This window comes from Marmota flaviventris, chromosome 4 (assembly GCF_047511675.1).
Source record: "Marmota flaviventris isolate mMarFla1 chromosome 4, mMarFla1.hap1, whole genome shotgun sequence".
NCBI lineage: Eukaryota > Metazoa > Chordata > Mammalia > Rodentia > Sciuridae > Marmota > Marmota flaviventris.
The window spans coordinates 60370050-60381913 of record NC_092501.1 but is presented as its reverse complement, the minus strand read 5'-3'; the positions used below and the strand labels follow the sequence as shown (position 1 = coordinate 60381913).

Here is an 11864-nt window from a genome sequence, read left to right as displayed (position 1 = left end):
CAGTGCTGCCAGAGCACCAGGGGACAAACTGAGGACCAAGGGGCCCGCTGACCTTTGAATGGCTCCATTTTGGGGGTGAAGTTTGAAACGGTTGGTTTGGTGAGTTGTGGGAGGATCCTCAGCCCCAGCACTGAGCCTGTCAGCCAGGCAGATGATCATTCCCAAGAGCACAGCCTTCTCCCCAGAGTCCAAAGAAACCCTGAAAGCTGTTAGGCTCCTTGTTTCCTACAGGCCCCAGCTGTGCTCTTCAGGACTTATCTGTGTCTAGAGTGTCACAGGGTTGTCCTGTGAGGTTCTCTAAACGAATTTTCCACCCACTTCAAAATTGGGCTTATAGTCAGAATCACTCCCCACCTCTAACATAAACCCACATTATTGAATTATATTTCTTCTCATTGAATTCAATTGGATTCAATTATTTGTTTTTTTACATTTTGTTTTTGTTTTTTTTTCTTTTTCTTTTATGTAAAGTACTACATTCTGTGGAGATGGGAGGGGTGATAAACCTCTTCTAGTGAGATCCCCTATCTTCAGGTAATTGAATTGCAAGCTACTTCAGGGAAGGTATCATTTAGCATTCAACATACTAAAGCAGATCATAAAATCTTAGGAAAAGGGCCTTCTGCTTTTTTCAGCCTAGCTTTCACACACTCTAAACCTCCTTGATAGCCAGAGGGATGAGATTCCAATAGAACTGAAGGCCTAGGTTATAGAAACTTCAGTGTGACTGAGTATTCCCCAGAGCCCCACTTCAAACTATAGTCCCATCAGAAAGTAACAATTAAATGCAATTTGCCTTTTGCATTTGCCTTTACTCATTTTTCTGTATTTTCATGCAATGCATAAGCTCAAGAGACCAATGCTGATTATTAATGTAGAACAAGTAATGATATTTGTACTGAAAAAAAGCAGCTATTAGTGAAAGAAAGGGAGGGGATAAGCAAAGGCACTTAGTTATATAACACAACCCTAGAAAGCAGAAATATTTTTAGGGGGATTTGAGGAGAAATGTCTATGAAATGGGTGTGATCCCTTAAAATTTTTGTTCCTATGTATCCCTGTACCAGAATTTTCAGTCTTAACTCAAAGATGCTAATGTGGTTGGCATTTCTTCCCTTAAGAATGGGCAAAGTTCTAGGGATGAGATTGGGGCAGGGGAAGGGGGGAACCAACCTTCATTAAGACATGGAAGGGCAGAATGACAGCAATTTTGAAAAGATTTGTCAGTCAGCTGGGTCACAGATGAAAAGTTAAAATGATCTTTTAAGGTCAAAGCTTACATAGCTATATAATACAATAAATGGGTTAAATGGTGCCCACAACTTCTGTGAATAGAGACACATAAAAAATATCCATCGGATTGACTTTAATTTATTGTAGTGAACAGAAGAGCTATATGTGTGGTGGCACTCAGGGCATAAATTCTCGCAATTTCATTTTTGGCTGTGATAGAAATATCGTTTGCTGAAGCCCAGAAGGACTTAGAACATTCTCTGTCCCTCAGGTGGACAGACTACCTCTGTGTCTGCATACTTCTTCAATATTTTAGCATTGTCTGCCTGCCACATGTCACAGAGTGGAAATTATTGACACTCAAGCCCCACTAATTTCCAGTGCATCATAGTGAACACATTAGGAAGGGATTTGCTCTCCAAAGAAAGGCGAAGAGTATGTTTGTTGTTGTTGACGTGGAGTTGGTTGGATATTTGAAAGAGAGATGCTTAAAAAATCTTTTCTCAGAAGTGTCATAAAACACAACATGTAATTTAAAACCCATTTGGATAATTGACTGATTTGACAAGAAGACAACCTTAGAATTAAACTATATATTAGAATCAAGGAGTGATGTGATTGTATACCATCAGTACATAACACTTTGCTATTTTGATAGGTGTCTCATGAGGGAATGAAGTGAATATGCATATTTCCCCTAATGTTTCTGTAATTTAGATTTCTTTGTTTAGAGCCATGATTGGGGAGTAATAAAACCTTACCAAAACGCGGTGAGCTGATTGACAAGCCTGTTTTCAAGAAAAACTGCTGTATGTAACATTTTATTTCGTAGCAAAACGTGTCAAGTGTATTTGGTTTTCTTCTGACTTGTCTTTTGAAATATTTTATCAGGTTTCATCAGAGCAAGAGAAAGAACAAGAGACTTTAAACCAGAAAAGCGTCACAGAGCCTCTCCCGGCAGCTGACTTGAAGAAAAAAGTGGAAGGGTACCAGGATTTTACAGCAAGGTCCCTGGCATCCAGAACAGACCCAGAAAACGACAATGAAACGGACCAAGGTTCCAACAGTGAGAAAGAGGCCGAGGAGGTGGGAGAGAAGGGACCGGCAGCTCCGCTCCCGAGCACACCTGTGGCTCCTGAAAGGGATCCGGTCCCAATCCCTGGGGCTGGCAAACAGTCCCTCACCTCTCCTAATGTCCTGGTGGACTCAAAGCAAGAATCCAAACCCTGCTGTTTTACAGAGAGCCCTGACAGTGACCTCCAAGAAGCATCTTTTGCCAGCTTCCCCCCTACTCAGCCACCACTGGCAAACCAGAATGACATCGAGGATGACAAACTACCCGCCATGGCTGATTACATCGCCAACTGCACTGTGAAGGTGGACCAGCTGGGCAGTGACGACATCCACAATGCACTAAAGCAGACCCCCAAGGTCCTTGTGGTCCAGTCATTTGACATGTTCAAGGACAAAGACCTGACTGGACCCATGAATGAGAACCATGGACTTAATTACACACCCCTGCTCTACTCTAGGGGCAACCCGGGCATCATGTCCCCACTGGCCAAGAAAAAGCTTTTGTCCCAAGTGAGTGGGGCCAGCCTCTCCAGCAGCTACCCCTATGGCTCCCCACCCCCTTTGATCAGCAAAAAGAAATTGATAGCCAGGGATGATTTGTGTTCTGGTTTGTCCCAGGCCCACCACAGTCAGAGTGCCGACCACATGGCGGTCAGCCGGCCATCAGTGATTCAGCACGTCCAGAGTTTCAAAAGCAAGCCCTCGGAGGACAGAAAGAGCATCAATGACATTTTTAAGCATGACAAGCTGAGTCGATCAGATGCCCACCGCTGCAGCTTCTCCAAGCATCACCTGAACTCCTTGGCTGACTCCTATGTCCTGAAGCAAGAAATTCAGGAGGGCAAGGATAAACTCTTAGAGAAAAGGGCACTCTCCCATTCCCACATGCCCAGCTTCCTGGCAGATTTCTACTCATCCCCACATCTCCATAGCCTCTATCGACACACCGAACACCATCTTCATAATGAACAGACATCCAAGTATCCTTCTAGAGACATGTACAGGGAATCGGAAAACAGTTCTTTCCCTTCCCACAAACATCAAGAAAAGCTCCATGTAAATTATCTCGCATCTTTGCATCTGCAAGACAAAAAGTTGGCCTCAGAAAAGTTGGCCACAGAAGCCCCTACGGATGATCAACCAACGGATCTGAGCCTTCCCAAGAACCCACATAAACCGACCGGCAAGGTCCTGGGCCTAGCCCACTCAGCCACAGGGCCCCAGGAGAACAAAGGAATCTCCCAGTTCCAGGTCGTCAGCAGCCAGAGTCGAGACTGCCACCCCAAAGCCTGTCGGGTATCGCCCATGACCATGTCGGCCCCTAAAAAGTACCCAGAGTCACTTTCGAGATCGGGGAAACCTCACCACGTGAGACTGGAGAATTTCAGAAAGATGGAAGGCATGGTCCATCCTATCCTGCACCGGAAAATGAGCCCCCAGAACATTGGTGCAGCACGTCCCATAAAGCGCAGCCTGGAGGATTTGGACCTTGTGATTGCTGGGAAAAAGGCCCGGGCAGTGTCTCCCCTGGACCCGTCCAAGGAGGTCTCTGGGAAAGAGAAGGCCTCTGAGCAGGAGAGTGAAGGAGGCAAGGCAGCCTATGGTAGTGGTGGGCATTCCGGGGGCGGATCTGAGGGCCACAAGCTTCCCCTCTCCTCCCCTATCTTCCCAGGTTTGTATTCTGGGAGCCTGTGTAACTCGGGCCTCAACTCCAGGCTCCCAGCTGGGTATTCTCATTCTCTGCAGTACTTGAAAAACCAAACTGTGCTTTCTCCACTCATGCAGCCCTTGGCTTTCCACTCGCTGGTGATGCAGAGGGGAATTTTTACATCACCAACAAATTCTCAGCAGCTGTACAGACACTTGGCTGCGGCCACACCTGTAGGAAGTTCGTACGGGGACCTTTTGCACAACAGCATTTACCCTTTAGCTGCTATAAATCCTCAAGCTGCCTTTCCATCTTCCCAGCTTTCGTCCGTACACCCCAGTACAAAACTGTAAGCCCGGCTCTGCCTAGCATCCCCAAATGGCGTGGCTATCAGAGGTTCACTTCCTACCCAGGGGTGATGGCTTATAGAGTTAGAAGTCAGTATTCCTTCTAATACGGGGGTACAATTCGTCCCAGCCATAGAGGCCGAGAGGGAGGTGAACAGGCCTGATTTTTCTGGGAGAACCCCAGCCTTGGCTGGTCGGTCTTGATACCCTTGCAATGCGCATGCCCCTGGCGTCTCCAGATCATTCACTTTGCTGATGGGTCTTGTGAAGGGATTGATGTATATCCAGGAAGAACTTAGAGGACCCCATCTGAGTTTGGATGGTTGGGAAACAATCTGGGCAAAAATGAGGGCAGTCTTTTCAAAGAAAGGGGCAAGAGAGACTGGCACACATAGCCAAGGAATGCCCCTTTTTTTCAAAAAAAACTCTCCAACGTTCAATCAATGCAATGTATAGTGAAACTTCAGTAGATCTTTCATTTTGACACTATTAAACAATCCAGAGAAGTAAACACTGTTAAATTGACTGTATATATTTGCTTCTTAAAACTACCCGTATCACTGTTTGCTCACCTAATTTATATACAGGTAGTTCCATTTTCTCCCAGTTCCTTCTTGTCCCTATATATATATATATTTTTTTTTTTTAATTAAACAGTTTTGCTTTTGTTTGCAGGTCTTTTGTTTTTTCGTTTTTGTTTTAAGGCTGACTGACTGTCCTTGTTGTTAATGTGTGTTTGTAATTTTTCCACATCTTATCATTTTGAGCAGCTTTGGGTGGTAAAGTTATTGTTTACATATTGAAGCAACTGATTCTAGTGGAACAAATGAAAAAAGACCCAGTCGAGCACACCACAGTGCAGAGAACGTTCCTTTGCAGATCCACAACTTACGGAGTTTGTTCCTCATAAATGGCATAGTTGAAAGAGCTTATACACTGCTTGCCCGGCCAAATGCTTTGCTTTGAAGTATTGGGTGATGTGAAAATATTGAGCATTGTACTTACCTTATCTAGGCTGTGAAACTGTCCTACATACCAGAGGAATAATAAAAAACAAAAAAACCTCACTGGCAGCAAGCTGCTGAATAACAACAGAATCTAGAGGACATATTTGTGGGCTGCACAGATATTTTAGGAATTTCAAAAATTAAAACAGAAGCCAGAATGACTTATATTGGTGTTGGCACTGCTCCCTTTAAAGGGTCTGGGAAAGGGGGTTGGGGAGAGGGTGGAGCTTGAGCCTTCAGCAGAGGAGCAGCAGAAGCCCTGGCCGCCACACGGCTTCCCTGGGCCTTGGCCCCTGGAGTGGTAGCAACTCACACTGCTTTTCATCAGTTGGTTTCTTGTCATCCCCAAGAAGATTCTCCCAGGGTCTATCTTTGAGGATATTTGCCATGCTGGATTACCTGTTTCAAAAGAAAGTCATCCTCTTTGGATGGATGGGATGTGAGTTTTGTGTGCTTGTGCACACTTAACATGCTCTGTGCCATGTTTTTAACTGCCTGGCAATACCGGTCCACTTGATCATTTCTTTTATTGTTGGAAATTAGTGGTTGAGCTGTTCAAGCAGTCAAAAGGTGTGGAGAATGCCTCTTGTCATTCTGGCCACTTTGTTCCATTGGCTCCTGAGATACAACATCAAGGTGGATGCATTTTCGCAGTGTGTGAAGAGTTGGTCGGTAGAGAGTGGATCTTCTTTCCCATTCCCATCCAGCCCTGTTGCAGACTGCTTTGATGAACCCCCAGCCCACTGTCCCCTGCCCCCAACACTACCGGTAGACTTTAGGACCATAGTTAACCAAGTCTTTACCTCTGAGATATTTTAAGTCTATGAAAATTGATGACAATTTTTGACTTCTAAATAGGTAACTCGACTGCAAAATAATCAAAACTGATAACAATGAAACTACGGCTCTTACACAAAGCCATGCATGCCGTGCATCTGTATTGAAATGTCTCCATGATATGAAGCCAAATATTCCATGTAACATACTTAATATCCAAAGGTGGAAACAAAAGAATGTAGAGATCCAGTGTTAAGAGTTCCATTTGCTTCAATTAATTATTTACCTTCCTGTGGAATAATATATATATATATATTTAATAGAACCATAGGTAGACTAGTAGAATTTAGATTATAAATGTGTGAGTGCAGATTATCCTGCTATTGCACAAGAATAAGGGGGAAAGAATCTTAATTTCAGCTGGCAAAATGCTGGCCAGGACACATATAAGAAAGTTGCACTAGATTGAATGGTCACAGAATCAAGGACATGGAAGGAAATGAAACTCTGATGATTCTGCAGCAGACGTGGGCTAGACTGTACATGGTTTCTGTGAGTTTGTTTCTCAAAGAAAATGGGGGCCATCTGTCCCCAGTAGAGCTCACCTGTCCATTTGGAATATGGGGCATTTGTTTTCCCCACTGCGATGATTTCAGTCTGGTTTCATCCTGTTGGAATTTGATCACACCATTTTCAAACAATGTTAACATAGTCCAGCTTTTGTTTTTCTCATCTCTTCCGAGAGGAGACTCACTGTTTCTGTCTGAGGAAGCTCATACCCTCGGCAAAACATCAGGACAAATATAGAGATGGGGGTATACATTCCCAACAGAAGCTGAGTGTTATTTGTTTTAAAACTCCGAACAGAGATCTTGGAAATCTTTCAGGAAGACCATTGAATTCTTCACTGGCTGAGAACTACGTTTTAAAAAGTCTTAAATAGGGCTTTGTTTGCATTGTTTGAGTTCAAGGGGCCTTATTATTGAATGGAATTGCACAAGTCTTTCTTTGTGCAATCAAACCATTGTTATTGGTAGTTCTGTAAAGGAAACTGTGGAATCTAATTGGTAATGGAGTTATAAATCTATTTACTGAGTGTGGCTTCCAAGAAATGTTGCAATTCAAAATGCACTAAGCCTGTGATTTATTGGAGATTTGAAGATTCCAAATAATATTTTTTAAAAAACCTTTCCATCTAACTTCTGGTCTAACTTTTGGCAACTCAACATTAAAAAAAAGAAAAAAAAAAAAAGCCCAGTCCAACTGAGTTTCAGAACTAAGTATTCTCCTAATAAGTGATTCACACTTGTAATATTTGCCACAGGACTGACTTATTTATTTACTAGCTAGAAGCTCTTAAGTTCACTTGTTTATCAGGGCATATACAGGAGGGTTTGTTAAAACTCAATACTGACTTTACAACTTTCTGACCTGGTGCATGAATTCTCAAGTACTGTATTTCACTGTGTTGGTGTGTCTGATGGAAATTTCAAGGTGGTCCCACAAAAATATTTTATGTAGTGTGCCTTCAAAGAGAACCATTTATTTCTCTTCACTTGTTGTCCCACAAAGTCACATTTGGTGGTGGTCAGCCAAGTCCCATTTGGTCTAGTTTTACTCTTGTCCCGATTTTAAAGAGAAATGGGAACGATTTCGCCCTGGTGAGACCCACACCCTTGCCGTGATTACCTTGAGCACTTCAACTCCAGAGTGGGCTGTTGACGTATTTGGTATTCTGCTTGTCTCCCCATGGTTGAAATATGTCTGAAGAATAGCAGCATAATCTCTTGGCTGTTTATACTTTTTTAAACTTTCCTGTGTTGTAAATATTGTATACTTTTGGTGATTCCAGCTACCCTCTATGCTCTGTAAGGTGATTATTTGTATATAGCAATGTGGCCCAGTGATATATAGTTTCCCAATGGAGAGGTTATTGAGTAACCTTTGCATTAGTTTAAACACTACCAGAAGAATGCTGAGCCAACTATAAACACTCAATTTTGTATGTTTTCCAAATTGTACTTATTACTGCTTTTGATACTGTATTACGTGCCAATAGTTTCCCAATCACATAGCAGGCAAGAGATATTTTGTACTTTTTGATCCACTGTAATATTTAATAAAAAATGTTACTATCTGTTTCCTTTTTGGGTGTCTGTCACTTCTTTCTGAGAAGCCATGTGGCTTCATTAGAGGACCTTTCACCCCCTGGGCCCTAAGTTAGATAGTGATGATGGTGATATCTGCTCTTGTTGAGAGCCTACTGGATGTTCAATTAGTATATGTTATCTCTTATCTTCATAATCATGTGAATATGGTTTACTCATGAGAAAACTAAAGCTTAGCCCAGTGCATTGAATTTCCCAAGATAACATGACTGACAAATGGCAGAGTTAAGAATTGAACCCAGGATTCTTAAATCCGTACACTCATTTCCTTGAAGATCACAAAAGTTACTGTTTATTCAGCCAATGGAGGTTGACTCAGGCCTCAATTGCCAGATATACTGTTACTATTGTATTGCCAGCTGGTAATATGATGGTAAGTAAAAGATAAATACTATTTCTGGAACTCATAAATCTTATGAGAGTTAGTCAAAGATTTTCCCTTATAAATGCAAATCTTGACCTAGTTCAATGGGAGAGGAGTGTGATGACTAAAGTGACATGTGAACAGGGATGATTGGGGATGAGCTGACCCAGGAAGGATGAGGGAGAGGAATTGGGAGAAGAGAGGATTGAGAACCAGCCTGGGGGATCCATACATGCAAAGGCCCTGAGGCTTGCAATAGGACTAGGGGGATATGGGGGGGGAGCCTCTGCACCACATATATAATGTTGAGGGAATGAGGTTGGGTGAGGGTAGAGTAGAGCTGGGACCAGGTCTATCCTAAGCAGAACAGAGGTTTAAGAAAAAAAAACGACTGGTTCAGATTTGTTTTTTTCCAACATCACTCTAGAGAGCCACTGTGTACGGGCAGATTGAGAGCAGTGTAATATTAAGACCAAGGTCTTTTCAATTGGAGTGGTAGAATAGGAAAGTAGACCCTTCCACAGGTACGGGAGGAAGATGAACAAACTTGGTGGTGGACTAAATGGGACAATTGATGGCAGCATACCAGGCAGAATTGAAAATCTAGGAAAATACTCTATATTCTAATGTCTGTGTCTGTTATTCATACACCTGGTGATGATGGACAAAGATTTCTAATCTTCCCTTTGATCTTCTGCCTCCCAGCTTCCCCCTGGCTTTTCTCACCTTAATATTGGTTGAATAGGCATTTACAAAGTCACATGCTGGATGCTCCCTCCTAGTGGTCCCCAGAGATGAGGGACAAGGGACAGGGATGGGAACAGGGCTTTGGTGAGACCCTTGGCTTAAGACCATAGCACACATGGTCAGGATGGCTTGGAACAGACAAAAGAAAATAAAGTGTTATTAAGTGTGTCAGCACAACTCTGGGAGGAGGAGAAAAACACATTTTGATAAAAGGCACAGGATCCTTTTCTCATCGTGGTTAACTCCCTAAAGGACCCCTGCCCAGCCCTCTCAAGTCAGGTCAGCAGGAGCTGCAGAGAGACACAAGAAGCCTTACCCTCTTCTTGCTGGTTGTCATCCCTTTGCTAATCCAGAATCCAACAAGCACAGCAAGAATCCCCAGCCCCATGGTTTCCTGGCCCTCACTCTGATTCATGTGTATTTCATCATATCGTGAATATCATCATTATCATGTGAATTGCCTCTGAGTACATCAAAAGAATGTCCTTCCATCTCTGACACATTCAGCATTTGTAGATCTGATACTTGATTCATACACAACAGGAAGCATCATGATAAGTTATCTATTTTTATCACGCTTAGATGGCAAATATTGTTGGGAAGGGACAGTGCTCTTAGCTAAAGGTGTCACTCATAGGGCAAAAGCAATGAAAATGCCCAAACATATATTCCAGGAAAGAGGCCAAAGTGGACAAATGTTTTAGGGCTGATAGTGACCAGGAAATAGGCAATGGTTTACATCAACAAGTATGCGAGTGGCAGAAGATAGGAATAGAGTTAGAGGTGACCTCTGGTCAGGAATTATGTAAAAGAAAGTACAGCTTTCAAGATGGACCTAGAGCATAGAGTAAATCACATTATGATTTGAATAGACAGCAGGAGGGACAAGGATCACATTATGAGGCCCCAAATGGGTCTCACCAATTCGGAACTCCTGAATTTTGGAATCTCCAGGAAAATTCCCAAGATAGAGAAAGCATTTGATTAACCTGCTTCAAAGAATAAACTACTTTAAATCATGCTAGCCATAATCATGGGTCTTCAGCCAGCCTGGGCCAAACAAAGTAGTCTGTTCCCTGAGCCACCTATAGAAGAGCAAAAGCAATTACTTGACAGGAGTTTTTGGTTTTTATTTTTGCAGTGCTGGAGAGGGAACCCAAGCTTCATGCACACTAGACAAGCACCCTGTCTCTGAGCTATACCCTCAGGCCCTACCACTACTCTAATTATTGTTAAAATTCTCTCTATAACACACTCTTCCTTCCTGGTGTGGTGGAAATGTTCCAGAATTCAGCTTTCCAATGTTGCAGCTTGCAATGTCTGGCTGGGCACAAAATCACGAGCCACTCAAGCAGGAACAAACTTTATTTCTGAACTCCACCAGCATACTCCACACACGCTCCTGGGAAAAATGCCGAACGCCACGCCACACGGCTCCTCCAGGGACACACTACACCAACAGGAAATCCCTCCACTGGAAATCCCTCCTACCGCACTTCCCCAACCATGGGAACTCTCAGGGAGTCCTGAGAGAGCTCCAAAGTAGCAGGCCTAGGCAGACAGCAGGGGTCTAATCTCCAATTGAATGCACATCTTAACATAATCATTATCATCTCAATGGCTTGCAGTGGTCACCTTTCAACCAAAAACGTCATGCGTCATTCCTACTTGGCTATGGCTCTCAGCAGCAGCTCATAGCCAATGTGGCTATCAGGCCTTTGAAATGTTCCTAGGCAGACAGAGGAATTCACTCTTTAAAAATTCCATTTAATGTTTGGTCATTTAAACTTAAATAGCCACATGTAGCTAATGGTTTCTGAATAAGACAACAGATTTTGAAGGTTGTCCAATATGCACATATGGATAGACTTGATCACACATGGCCAATACCTGCATATAAAATCTAACACAAACACTAAAGCAGATGACATCATGCCTCTTATTGCCAAAATTTTGTTAATTAGGGGTGACAATGGATACAATATTATTTTTCATTCAAGATTTAAACATCACAGGTGTTTAAATACTTCCTAAATGAGCAAATAAGTCGTTGAACAAGTGTGAAGAGAAGTCTACAATTATGACATCTTGTAATCTTGCCCTGCCTTTTGTGTTAAATCTGTGTGAGGCTTGAAGGCAACTTTCAGAAAGTCTGGGAAATATTAGACATGGCCGCCGTATTCAAGCTACATGGCTTCATTGTGGGGCAATTCAACAGTCAGCTATAGGCATTCAGTGTGAGGGTCAGGACCAAGTGGAGAGAGGAGGATCCAGTGTGGGTGAATTTATGATAAATTAATTTGTTGTGCTCTGGTTCTACATTTTCAAGCCTGGTTCTATTTCTCTATTTCTCTTTTACTCATAATGATAATAACTAATGATATTGACTGACAGCTCCATATGTGCTGTTTTAAATGATTTTTGCTATTAATTCATTTGCTCCCAGATGCTCAAGTCTCATATAAATGGCACAGTATTTGCGCAGAACCTACACACATT

At 42.7% G+C, this 11864-nt stretch overlaps 1 protein-coding gene across 2 annotated transcripts in view; it reads left to right on the top strand.

Moving 5' to 3' along the window:
• Arid5b (AT-rich interaction domain 5B) overlaps nucleotides 1-8229 on the top strand; it is a 179975-nt gene extending 171746 nt beyond the window's left edge. For both annotated transcript variants that reach the window (XM_027931154.2, XM_027931155.2), the window contains one exon: nucleotides 2125-8229. In XM_027931154.2, coding sequence (XP_027786955.1) covers nucleotides 2125-4308 — 2184 coding nt within the window. In that variant the 3' untranslated portion in view covers nucleotides 4309-8229. The remainder of the gene's footprint in view (nucleotides 1-2124) is intronic.
• The last annotated feature ends 3635 nt before the right edge of the window (nucleotides 8230-11864 follow it).